This window comes from Rhea pennata, chromosome Z, assembly GCF_028389875.1.
Source record: "Rhea pennata isolate bPtePen1 chromosome Z, bPtePen1.pri, whole genome shotgun sequence".
Lineage (NCBI taxonomy): Eukaryota > Metazoa > Chordata > Aves > Rheiformes > Rheidae > Rhea > Rhea pennata.
In genome coordinates this window covers 64083874-64097890 of record NC_084702.1, presented here as the reverse complement: position 1 = coordinate 64097890, position 14017 = coordinate 64083874, and the positions used below count along the sequence as shown (strand labels likewise).

The 14017-nt window shown below is 35.2% G+C and overlaps 1 protein-coding gene across 2 annotated transcripts in view; it reads left to right on the top strand.

The window, feature by feature from the left end:
- Positions 1 to 14017, top strand: part of ITGA1 (integrin subunit alpha 1) — a 74027-nt gene that overhangs the window by 40682 nt on the left and 19328 nt on the right. For both annotated transcript variants that reach the window (XM_062599721.1, XM_062599722.1), the window contains 8 exons: positions 1043 to 1193; positions 2735 to 2900; positions 6878 to 6951; positions 8436 to 8580; positions 9617 to 9759; positions 11027 to 11170; positions 12684 to 12938; positions 13370 to 13500. In XM_062599721.1, the coding sequence (XP_062455705.1) occupies positions 1043 to 1193; positions 2735 to 2900; positions 6878 to 6951; positions 8436 to 8580; positions 9617 to 9759; positions 11027 to 11170; positions 12684 to 12938; positions 13370 to 13500 (1209 nt within the window). The remainder of the gene's footprint in view (positions 1 to 1042; positions 1194 to 2734; positions 2901 to 6877; positions 6952 to 8435; positions 8581 to 9616; positions 9760 to 11026; positions 11171 to 12683; positions 12939 to 13369; positions 13501 to 14017) is intronic.

Genomic DNA, 14017 nt, shown 5'->3' with positions numbered 1-14017 from the left:
TTTCTTCCAGAAAAGAATACTTTCTCCCTTTCCAAAAAAACATACTTGAAATGTGCAGCATTTTTTGATGAACTATTCTGATTATCTGACCCAAGTTTTGTTGATATTACTACTTAATCTAATGAAATTGCTACATATTTAGCAGTATTTGGATACAAGTAGAGGCTTGTGGGAGAGGAGACTGAACAAGTTCCGTAAAGCAGAGCCAACAGAGAATTGCCAAATATATAGAAACCATATGTGGCTCAAAAAGCCACCGAGCACCACAGACTATTGCAGACTTGTATATAGGAGAAGTATGATTAAAAGCTTCCTCTGTTCTTGCACTCCTACTATGCATCCACTTTTGGCCGTTGTCAAAGGTGGATCTTTGCTTTTATCAGTGTGGGCAGTGTCAGATGGAAAAGTCCTGTGAGCTCAGCTCTTTTCCTTCTACTCCAGATCCCTAAGCCAGCCCCACTTTTTCTGGTCCTATATATAACCAGAGCCTTGCCCTGGCCTATGAGAACAGCTCTCCAAAACATTAGTGCACCTTTCCCCCATCCACAGCTGTAGAAATCAACAGGTTGATTCTGTCTGCTTCTACTCACTTGCAACCTACTTCTGCCAAATCCATAATATCAAAATTTGCCTTGTGGGGAGGTGTTGGCAGGTGAATAAACAACCTGACCACTTGAAGTGCTGTAGGGTAGAAATAGGTTCTTTTTCTTCGTGTGTGGATTTGGAGGAAGGAAAATAGGATGCTTTCTTAAGGTGCCAAAAGTTTATCTGGGTAGGAGAATAATTCTTCACCATCCAGCATTGTTTTATGCTGTCTGTCACCAATGTATGAATAATGAGTGAATACTTGTGAAACTCTGTGGGTGCAAACTCTAATATAAGTTCCAATTGTTATTGCTTGTATTTGTTCGTGGTTATTATTCATGTTCTTTTCAGCTACCTGGTTAATATTACGTGTTTTAGTTTATAGCTGATTATATAAAATGATGTGTGTGCTAAATGCTGGCTTTGACCTTCTTCAAACCTTTTATACCCTGTTTAGGAAAGAGGCTTTTACTGAGGCTCATGGAGCGCGAAGAGGAGTACAAAAAGTAATGGTTATTGTGACTGACGGGGAATCACATGACAACTACAGATTAAAAGAAGTGATTGATAACTGTGAAGATGAAAACATTCAGAGATTTGCTATTGCTGTAAGTGAAATGTAATGCGAGAAATATGAATCTTAGCATGTTTCATCTTGAAAATGTAATGTGTGTTAAAAAGTTCATATCACAGAATCTTTATGGAAGTATAATCATTTGAGAGAGATAAAAAAAAGAAGAGGTAAAAAAGCTTAGAAAATAAAGATTTGCTTTCTGATTTTATAGCACATAAGAAAAAACTCTGTCTTTCTGGTGGTGACAGGTGTGTAAGTGTGAGGAAAAGGAGAAAGAGATTGGGGGGTGTATAAAATCTAATCTTTTTGCTAACAGCAAGAGTGAGCAGAGTGGAATCCTTTGAATCTTTTGAGCATTTGCTAGATACAACCCACTGTGTTTTAAAGAGATAAACCAGCAGCAAAAAAAACAAAAAAAAAACAAAAACAAAAAAAAAACAGTTTTATTCACGGCTGTTCTGTCTGCTGAGATTCTAAAGCTGTTGTTTTCATTGTTAAGCAAATTCAGTAGCTCAGTGGGAGGATGAGCATGATGGAGGTTAACTCATATAGACAAATATGGAGACATTGAGGACAGGTTTTGTGTGAATGCTCTGCTGTTCCTTTGTTCTGGAATCATCTATTTTCTCAGGTTTATTTTTATAGTATATTGGATTTTTTCTTTGTTCATATCTCTCTTTATGTTTTCTAACAAGAACACCCCTCTTACAACACTCCCTATTTTTGAATGTAGAGCAAATAATTTCCAACTCCAAAAATAAATGAAATAGTATAGGTTGTCCTTTTCCTCTTTTACCTTAAGGCTTTGGAAGTATTGTTACCAGATGCTCAAGCCGCTTGAGGCTACTGGCTATAAAAAAGTAGTTTGGAACCAAACATTTTCCAAAAAGATGTAATCTTTAAATAAATAAATGCATAAAGCTAGAGTTGACTGCAGTAGCACACAAATTTTCATTAGTTTTCTTCATAAAGCTAGAGATCAGTAAATAAAAATTTCTTACTGAAACACAGTAGCTTTTGGCAGTAAAGTCTTTTACCCCAATGGAGTCATTAACACTGAATGCAAGTGATATTGTAATATATATTTATAGGGCTGTAGATTTGCATGCAACAAAGAACTATCCTATGCCTAATCAGGCATGTCATCAATTGTCCACAGACTGTATTATGAGCAGAACCAGTGGTACCTATGCAGAAGCCACTGCAATTATATATTCTGGGTTTTTTTCCCCTCAACTAAGGTCTACTTGAACAAGTCATTAGAATTTTATATAGGAAGGGGGAAAAAGGACAGCTGAGGTTAGGAGACATTATACTATACAGTTGCTTTGGCTGTTCTGGTCAGTATTTTCAGAAAAAAACTAAAACCTCATATAGTTCTGTTCTCACTGAAAAAGAATAGCTTTAAGTCGTTTTAGACTAGAAATTTGAGGGAGGTTTTAATAGAATAAGTTAAAGTTACAAATGATTTCCAAGTATTCTCTGATAGCTTACCTAAAACTTATCTTTAAAATATAAAATGTATCCTTGACTTTTTTTTTTTTTTTTTTTTTTTTTTTTTGTAATTCTTTTTAGATTCTTGGCAGCTATAGCAGAGGAAATTTAAGTACAGAGAAATTTGTGGAGGAAATAAAATCAATTGCCAGTAAGCCTACTGAAAAACATTTCTTCAATGTCTCAGATGAATTAGCTCTTATAACTATTGTTGAAGCACTAGGAGAGAGAATATTTGCCCTGGAAGGTATGATATTTATTTATATTTTACTTCATGTTTCAATTACAGCTGAACCAGATACTAGACTACCTGCTCTTGTCTTTTTTTGTAATGTATTGTGCTGCATAAAATGGTTTGCACATATATTTTTATCATGCTGATCATAAAGATATTTAACAATAGATATCAAAAAAGGTAAATAATGATGTAAAATATGTCCAGATGAGACAGTATAAATCTGAATAGATGGAGACAGTAGCCTAGAAGGAGAATAAGGGTCGCTATAGTAGTCATTATCGTTTTTCCCTTATTAGATACAAAGTTGCCTTTCCCTAGGTAAAAGAGCATTTTGAGATCATATCCTACATTACACCAAAGTCATGTGTTCATCTGCCTATGCTTTTAAGTTCTCTTTTTGGTTAGTTACTAATTACAATGTACTTTGATATATAAGTGAACATACACATGGTGTATAGGGTTAGCAGGATATATTTTTACTTTGGAAATTTTCCTGATATCCAGATTTTAGTGGGGAAAAATCACCATGTCATAGCATCTTCTTACATTCTCCATCCAAATTAGACAACATTGTCCAACTCTGTTTCAAGCATGCTACTAGTAATGGAAGGCTAAGTTTATTACTTATAAATTATACTGGCTATCTCGGAAAGGATTAGTGTCATACAAGGGAAACATCTGTTCGGATTTAGTTTTCACAAAATCTCAACTTTCCAGGTAGCTGGAATAGTGCAATTAAATAGCTGATACAGAGGATAATTGATGGAACGTCAGGAAATAATACAGATACACCACATGATTTTAAAGCATTTTATATTGGAGTTATACTTCTTAGATATATCTGGGTATCTTGATTTCTTGCTCAAATATTACTATTTTCAGTGGACTATTAATAAATATTTTTTCCAGTTTATAAATTCTTTTACTTTTCCTTTCATGAAATATTTTGTTTCCTCACTTGTAAAACAAATTTATTTGAAGAGAATTTAATCTCTCTAAAGACTAAAGTTTATCCCACTTAAGCTTGTTAAATACTTTCTAGTTCATTGGATAGGGGCTCTTTCAAATACCTGTTTAATGGGAAGAATAAAGTTTCAGTGAAAAAAATAGTTGATTGAAAGTTAGAGATAATATTTCAAAAGAATCAAAATAGTTTTCAATTTGTACTTTATACTGTTAGAAAAATGAGAAGATTCATTGTCTTTTATTAATAAAATGTTAGTTATGCTCATTCAATATATTGGATATATAATAAAACGTTAATCAACTACTTTACTGTTCAAGGACAATAGACTAAGGATATGATTTTAAAATCTGAAGTGATTGAACTTCTGGACATCAGCACACTGTGTGCACTCAGACTTAGGTTTCACATTACAGCTAAACCCATAGAACAGTTAGATATCACTGAGAGAGATGGTCTCACTTCATCACACCTCCACCTGGCCGCTTTCAGCAGCAGAATTTTGGTACTTTAAGTTTGTTACACTTCTTTTAAGTATCAAAAAGTTCTGCAATAGTCTTTGAATTCAGGGGGTTGATTTTTGGCAAAAGATGTAGTAGCAAATATGTATTTCTTGAATATTATTATTTTTATTTAACATTAACTTTTTATATGCTATTAGAATATCTATGATGATATATATGCTTTATTTTCTAATTTTATTTTAGACAGACATGGCTGTATTACAAAAACATGTGTATTCAAAACAAAAAAAAATGGAGAGGATCTAGCTAGTTTCACCATACTCCTTGGCTTCTTGGTTTCCCCTTTCTAGATCTGTGCTAGGAACTCAGAGTCTATGCTAAGATTTTTACATAAGATATCTACGATACGAGACAAGAAATTGTGCCCCCACTCTACCTGTGGAATTCCCAGAAATGGTTGCATGGGAAATCAGAATGGAATTGAAATATGGGAACTTAGCTTTATGTCAAAACTTAAGAAGGCTGAGTTGTATCCAGGGTTAGTAAGGCTGGAGCTATAAAATCTGGATTAAATCCGTTTCTATTGATTCTTCAGCTGCAGTTCTCTGTCTCATCCATAGCATTTCAGGAAATATTCTAGATTTGCAAGTGTGTCCATGTATCATTATTCTGGAGAAAAATAGATTAATTCTGTCCCATCTATCTTTTTTATGACAAATCCAGTTTACTGAATGTGTGCATTTTGGAAAAGATGAATTAATGGTATACAATGTAGCTGAGTTAACTTTTTAGGTAACACGGAGGTCCTCAGAAACTTGATTCTTGGAATTCTGTATCTGAATGCATTTAAGTTTTCAATCTGAATAGCCTCCTACTAATGTAATAGTGCATCATTTTTCTCCTAGATGTCTTGTTTTCTTTTTGATTTTGGTCTTTAAAAAAGTCAACAAAGGAAAAAAGAGTATAAAAATCAAATCCAACAAAAACCCACGCTTGACAGCCAGTGCGTTTTTACACATAATCTTTTTCATATGCCTGTGTGTCTAATGGCATGGACTTTTGGTTTTAACAGCAGTTTTATGTTTTATGCAGTCCGTAGGCTGGCACAAATGTTTTTGACAAAATGTCCTTTGTAGAATGCTTGGCAGTCTGACTCAATGGAAAGTTAGACTGGGGCCCATCGCTGAAGCAGCATTCAGAACTGCAAATACTAACAGTACCAGCATTGTTCCCTGCCTGAAATTATAAGAGTCCTGTCTTTCTCAGGTCGTTCAAGAACATCCTTTATTGAAAGATTAATGCTGTCACTGAAAAATATTAATTATCAGCAAATACACGGTTTAGGAATTTTGTACTTTAAAAGGACTAAATTTTTTTCTGACTTAACAAAGCAGTTCCATATTGTGAAATTTGATGGTCTATGTTTGCTTGTCAAACATTTTGTGTTTGAGATCATGTCTCCCTCACATGGCTGGTCATGAATCCCCACAACTGGCAAAGATAGTACTTCCAAGTGAACAACCTATGTGGTTCAGGTGCCAAATTTCACAAGTTCAGTTTTATTTGACAGTCTTGATGCCCAAACTTCATGCAGCCATGGCTTGCTAGGCATCAGGTTCCTTTACACTGTTGAAAGTTTTCCTTAGTACTCAGCTGGTATCAAATTATGAATTCCTTCTGATAAGCCTCATAATAGATTTCATAGTTCCCCCCCCCCCCCCCTCTTGTTATCGTATGTTGCTCTGAAGGAGTAATCAATATACAGAATATAGCTGACTTACTTCTGGCATTTATCACGGCAAATTAGTCATTGGGTATTGCTTTTATGTAGAGGAAAAGATAAAACTCTCTCTACCCTGAAGATATTTCCTGTGTACCTGACGGCACAGAAACCTGAAGTCCCTTTAGAGCTTAGTATGTAGCATATGACTACCTGAATAAGTAATGACAGTAGTGCTAAATCACTTGACTCCTTTTTCTTTATGCAAAGTGAAAAACAGATTTCCATGCAACTTTCTGAGACAGATTATAGTTCCCAAGCCCCACCCTGAAGTTTATGAATCTTGGACAGCTGAAATTTTCCTACTGTGTTTTTTTAATGGAGGTTGCTACAATCCAAACATCAAATGTTTTTCATTTAAATTTTACCAGCTACCTACAAATGTTTAGTTATGTGAATACAAGGCCAGGGTTACGAGGATGGTGTTTTATTGTTCACTTAGCTCAAGTGGAAAATGGCTTAACCATATTAATCAAACATTCCAAACATATTTACTATCAGCCTGAGGTCAAATCTGGTCAGTTTTAGTCCAGAAATATTTGTTGGACAAGTTGTTATACATGACCTTAAAATGGAAACGACTTCTCATACTTAATGGTAGCATTTAATACACAATGCACTTCCTGTATCTATTGTAGAATTCTATAGCAAACTATGCTCTCTGAATATTCTAGTTAATTATATATCCCTTATTGTCATATCAACATTTTCATTACACTATTTAGACCTTTTTTTCAAATTGAAATTTATTTTTTTAAAACTTATTTCTGTTTAATAGCAACAACAGACCAGCAGGCAGCCTCATTTGAAATGGAAATGTCTCAAGCTGGTTTCAGTGCTCATTATTCTCAGGTAAACACTGTTAAAGATAAAAACTCTTTCTCAGTGTAAACTTTTATTGGTTAAGGCATGAATCTGGAATGAGTATTTCTGAATTCTTTGTACAGTTCTGTTACTTGTTTGCTGTCAGAATTTTTGGATTTTCCTGTAATTCAGTTAGTCTTTGCGAAATGTATGTAAAGAATATAATGAGTTCTTAAGAGAATAAGTAACTTATTCATATTAACTTTAAATTTTATGTTCACATAGTATTTTCTTATCCAGTGAAATATTATGTAAAATGTTAATAACTATATAAATATTACTATGCAGTTATTGTTGAAATTTAAACAATGTGAATATAACGGATAGTGTCCGTAATGGATATGACTGTGTTATTAGTAATACAACATATTCTTAGCTCCATTAGTATATTGAATACTTCAATTTTCAAGAGGTAAATATTTGTTAAACTAGGGTGCAAAAATCCTTAGGAATTTTTAATGGCAGAAAATCACACTCTACATATTTTACTTATTCTGGAAAAACAGAAAGTACCTGTTATGATTATCTGCTCAGTGTACACGAATGAAATGGGAATTATACATGAGATCAAAAAGACATTAAAGGAAGTTAAAAAGTAGTGACAGTGGAAAAGAACATGATAGGAGAGTAACTGAACTGAGCAAACACTGAGCAATCCAAGGCACTGACTTGCAAAAAAAGACCTTCAGCACGACTTTGTATACAGCTCAGCATATCACTGGTGAAACAGAGAATAAAAAAACCTTATTCACTATCATTTAACACAAATCCTTTTTTGCAGAAATACTCTCCATCCGTTTTTATTCTCTAGACTATGAAATTGTACATTATGGTTCAGATCCTAGAAAGAGATATTATACTGATAAAGAGCCCAAAGAAGATTCATAAAATACTCTTATTTGGTAGAGCAGATGCTTGAAGATACCAAGGAACGGTCTTGCTACCATCAGAGTCTCACTTCAGAAATGGGTCTTCAGTTGTGGGTACATTGACAGACTCAAGGTGTCTGTGTCTTTCTTGTCTAGAAGGCTAGGTTCACGCCTTTAGGCAGAAAAGGTCAGCAAATTTGTTAGGTATTACACTGACTACAAAAGGCTCTTTTAAAATCCTCACAGGTTCAAGAGAGAAAGCATTCCTTTACCTGAGGAATGCTTTTAATGTACTAATGCACTAATGAGCTTTACGACTTCCTCTTTGTCTTTCTATTTTGCATGAAATGGCAGGCTGAAATTATAGGAGTCATGCTTCACTTGCTGCTTTTCCTGATTGGCCCATGCTTTTTTAGTTGGGTCTGTTTTTAATAGAGAGACGGAGATATATTGTGACTGGGGGAGGGCATGCTATAGTAGGAAAAGCAGGGTTAAGTGTTGCACGCATATTGGAAGCATTAAGCAAACGTGAACATCATGACTAACACAGATCTAAAGATGGTTCATGTAAAGAACAAGGTGTTTTGTTTTCTTCTATATAAGGATTGGGTCATGCTTGGAGCAGTTGGAGCATATGACTGGAATGGCACAGTGCTCATGGTGAAGGACAGTAGTATTTCAATGCCAACTAATGACACTTTTCGTGACAGGCACTTAGAAAAAAATGAACCTCTTGCAGCCTATCTAGGTAAGAGAAATACGTATCTTGTAACACCTCAACAAATGCTACAAATCCTCTTTCAATATCATTAACAAAGATTCTCTTACAAAATATTATCCAATTTTCTAGGAGTCTGTCAAAATTTATAATAAATGGATGTGTAATCTGTATAATATTTTACTGTTGAAAAGAAAAAAAATCATTACTTGTGCAATCAAAAGACTAGTAAGAATAGATACAGCCCTAGGCATATCTAGTCTGTCCTCAATGGAGATGTCTAATTTGTTCAAGGAGGAGGATTCCCTAGTATTCTTCTCAATACATGCCTTCTCTGCCTTCATAGCTAGAAAATGTTCATATGGTATTCAGTCTAAATCTTCTTTGCTGTAAATTAAGTTAATTTCTTTCTCTTTCACTCAATGGACAGAAACAACAGATCATCACTAACCTCTGTATGTATTTTGCATATTGGCAAAGTACTGTTTTCCTCTCGGCCTTTACTGTAGAAAAGCAACTTTGTGGCCTGTCTCCTTAGAGGCTTTATGCACCTCATGATTCTGTTTCCCTACCCCATCCCAGTTTTGTATCATCTGCAAATTTCATTAGTCTTCCGTTATCCAAGTTGTTGGTGACAATATTAAATAGCAGAGGTTCAAAATGCCCCCAGAATCATGCTTGGAAGGGTCCGTCAGTTTGACCGTGAGCCAGTGACAACTGTTCTTTGAAAGCAGCCTTTCAACGAGCTGTTTGCCAGTTATTTCACCAGTACTCTCATCATCTTACAGTATCTAAGAATGGCAAAGTGAACATTGTCAAAGACTCTGCTGAAGTTAGGAAATACCAGCCTGTCAACAGATTTAATGACTCAGTGGTGCTCATGACTCTGTGAGACTGTAGGCAAACGCACATCCAGCCCTTTCATTTGACTCTACTAGCATTCCCTAGAATAAGTAAGGCTAAACATCTAATTATAGAATCAATCCTTAAAAAAGCTGTGAATGACAGCAAGTTTTTCTGATGCATTCTGTGTGTACTGCATTTTGAATTCTTTTATGTTTCCTAGGATACACTGTGAACTCAGCATTGACGCCTGGAGGTGTGCTATACGTAGCAGGGCAACCTCGATACAATCACACTGGCCAAGTTATCATTTATAAAATGGAAGGAAAAGAGGTGCAAGTGCTTCAGAGGTTAAATGGAGAACAAGTAAGTATGTTCTTATGATTAATATATAAGGGAAATTTGCATGAAAAATAGAAGTAATGATTTAGAATGAGAACTCTGTACCAGAAGAGCAAATGAAACTTTAAGTTGAAAGCAAGATCAGAAGCAAAGGTTAGTTAGATTGTCTGATTTAATATGTAATGGTAAATGGACTTAGAGTAGTCAGAGTCCCTTGGAAATATTCTCTTTGTGGGGTAAATCTTTGCTGATATCAAAGTGGTTATAACCATCTCTGGACTGGTAATCTTGTCTATCCTGTGAATGGAAGGGGTATATCACAGGTGGGAAATGGGTATGATAAGGAGGGTTTTGTAGGGGATTATCAGCTGGGATAGCAAAACGTATTGAATAGCATATAATCACATAGTTAAAGATGGTAGTATATTACACACAAGAGGGTTGAAAAACCTGTCCATTCAAGTCTGCCCAGGTTGCAGTACAATATACTTTCAGTAGAATTCAGTTTACTGGATTTTCAACATCTAGAGTTGGTATTTACAGCTCAGCTAATCAACCTTGGATCCCTTTAGAGAAATTAGGAAAGTACGCGTTTTTAAGGTTTAAGTGACCTGGCCTATTGGAAGCACCTTCTGTGGGATAAGAAGCATCATGCACTAAAAGGGATTGTTTCTTATGCTGACTTTAAGAAAATTCAGGGTGACTAGCTTAGCTGTCAGCTGAATGTAATCAGATGAATCCCACACCTTGTACCTGGTCTATACATGTCTCAGGTCTTTGAGTAGTTCTTGTTCCTCTGCATTCTGTGGTGACTTGGGAATTTTGGAGGTTGTTTATACTGTGTTGTTTCAGGGCATTTTATCCATCCTCCTATCTTCTTTCCTGGTTAGCCTAAAACCTTTGATTATGTTCCTTCTATTAATTATTGCTGGTATTGAAGATAAAATTAGGATCCCAGAGACATTTCTACTCAAATGCTGTCTCTCTATATACAATATGAGAGATCTCACTCTCCTTGCCAGGTAGGAGGCACTATTTGTACCTTTCAAACTCAAGAAAGTTAAAAGGTTTTTTTGGATTATACTTTAAAAGAAATCCAACAACAGACCCCAAAACAAAAAACAAGCTTCAAGGGAAAACAAACAAAAATACTAGATAGCAAAGAAAATTTTTGCCCTCATAGTTAAAATTTGACATTGTTGTAAGCAACTGTAAAACAGGTCTCTGAATAGGAAATCTTGCATAATGCTGCTGACTGTGCCTCTGATTTATACCTTATATCCTCCTGCAGATTGGGTCATATTTTGGGGGTGTTATTACCACAATAGACATCAACAGGGACTCATTCACAGACCTTCTTCTTGTTGGAGCTCCTATGTATATGGGAACTGAAAAAGAGGAGCAAGGGAAAGTGTATGTGTATGCTCTGAACAAGGTAAGGAGGACATTTATTGGCCAAGAAAAGAACATGCTCCTTATTATCTTCTATCCTTATAGCCTTATTTTAAACAAATATGATAATTTGAGCTGGGGAAGATGACCTATTGAAAACAAAGAAATATAATTATGACAATTAGGATAGTATAGCACAGATTATTTAAAAAAAATTAAAAACCTCTTGCTTTCTCACCTTTTTTCTAATATAGTATTTTATGTAGATAAGCAATATATCCCGCAAACCGCAATGCGGCATAAATGCAGATTTTAATTTTCTATTCACATTTTCTTTTTGCTTTCACAGATTAGGGAGCTCTTCTAGACTCACCGTGTCAAACTAGTATATATATGTGATAACTGCACTTAGCTTCTGCCTCTGTCTTCCCTGTATATATCCATAAGTCAGTGTCATACTCCCCATTCTTACTTTTTAGTATTAAATCCCTTTTCTATTTCAGTCCCTGAAGGGAGTTTGAGCATTCTGTACATCACTTCCATTTCAGAGACTGTGGATAGATAAGTTCTTCCTTCTCGGTGTCTATAAGTGCTTTTTTCTTCTTCTTTGTCTCTTCTTTTAGTCTAGTACCGATGTGTATTGCCATAACAGTCATGAGAGTAGGTCCTAGCAGTGGTGGTGTCCTAAAATGCTGTTGCAGGAAAAAGGCCTGAGGAAACAGAATCTGTTCAACAAGGAACTGTTTCAGATTCAACATGCGTGTTACTAACAACGACTTGCTGGTGAATAGGGTTGGCAAGAAAACAAGAATTCTCTGTCCTCTAATAATGCAAGGGTTTGAAATTTGTTTTCCCTGTGATTCCTTTTATGCATCTCCAAACAAAGGAGATGAAGCAACATCTTGCTGCTACTCATTTCTAACATGGAACTCATGGGGACAATCTTTTTCCTGGAAATATTGGATACATAGCATACCGTGTCTGCGGTTTTGGTCTAGGATTTTCGCACATTGGACACTGCTGGCCAGAAGAATACATCTGTAAGGACATGGAGTGTGTATGTACTGAGTGTGTGTGTGTGTGTGTGTGTGCGCGCTGAGGACAGAATTCGGCCTCTGTGAGAGAAATGCTGTCTTTTGTTCTGGAATTACAGTACTGCCATCTGTGATCCATCATAAACTTGGCTTACTTTTCAGACTAAGAGACTGCCTTTGGAAAAATCTGTACTCTATCTCAAGAATTAAGTGTTTTAATTATAGTATCATCCAAATACTGTTAGGATAGCATGCTTTTCTGTGAACCTGCACCTTCAAGAAATGTGTATAAGCATATAAATACAGAGAGAGAGTGAGAAAGAGTCTTTCCCATCAACTTCTTAAAAAAGAACATTTGAATTATAGTTCCAGAATTACAGTTTTTCCAGTACACTGTCATTATGAATGGGATGTAATTTTTCATTTAATTCAGCAGTTTGTCTTCTGTACAGGAGCTCTTAAAAATCTTCATTGCCAAAATGTTGATGGAAATCCACAAACTCTGAATTTATTCTTTCATAGACAAAGTTTGAATATCAGATGAGTCTTGAACCTGTAAAGCAAACATGCTGCTCACCATTAAAACACGACACCTGCAAAGTTCTCAAGAATGAGCCTTGTGGTGCACGTTTTGGGACTGCAATTGCTGCAGTAAAGGATCTCAACCTTGATGGATATAATGACGTTGTGATAGGATCACCCTTAGAGGATGATCATCGGGGAGCTGTTTATATTTATCATGGGCATGGCAACACAATCAGTGAAAAATATACTCAGGTATGGAGTAAAACTTTAAGGATTGGTGACTGCTATAAGTGTATGTAGCAAAATCCTCATTTTCCTGTGTATTTCCAGCACAGGATCAAACTGACTTCACCTGTCATGACAGCTTCTTTTTTAAAAAGCTCTGTACTTTTAAACTCAGTCTGATTTAACTGAATTTGACTCTACTATTGTTATAAAATAAATTTCCATGTTTTCATTAGAAACTTTCTAAAACATTCCGTGCAACCAGAAAAGTAGGTATTTTGTAATTCTGAAAATTTTTAGTGTGTTCATCACCATGATAACCCTTTTAGAAGCACCCTAATGAAAACTTAATATATTTTAAGAGTTTTAAATCCCGGAAAGTGCAAACAAATGTGTCTGGAAGGTTTTTACAATATTCACTAGTATACACTGTATAAATCTGTTAATGCTTTTCACAGCGTATTGCATCAGGTGGAGATGGGGAAAAAGTGAAATTTTTTGGCCAGTCTGTGCATGGAGAAATGGATTTAAATGATGACGGGCTGATTGATGTCACTATCGGAGGCCTTGGCGGTGCCGCCCTCTTCTGGTATGGATACTAACAGCATCTCTCAGGGTAGAAAATAATAATCTATTGTATGATACCTATTAATTATACCAGATTTTGTCTCATACTTCGACACTACCTGTGAATCATAATATTTTAATGCCTCTGTGAAGGAAGCAGTATAAAATCTAAGGTTTTGGAAACCTTATTAGCCAAGTATGAAGATCATCTCCTAGACTGTGTTCAAAATAAAATTTTACTGCACTTGTGGCACAAATTATAATAGAAGAAAAAACATTTATTCTCTTTATTACATTATATTGTCATCTTAGCAATACCAAGTGCAGATTCAAATATAAACGGGGTTACTAAGAAAACTCTATTTTGGTTCACTACTGAGAAACATGGAAATATTAAACTAAACATTCTCGTGAACAGTGAATTCAGTTTCTTTACAAAAACACATGATCCAGATGGTTCAATGAGCAATATATTATTAAAAGGAGAAGAAAAAAATACCAGTAAGATTAATAAATATGATAATATGGAATCTCTCTTT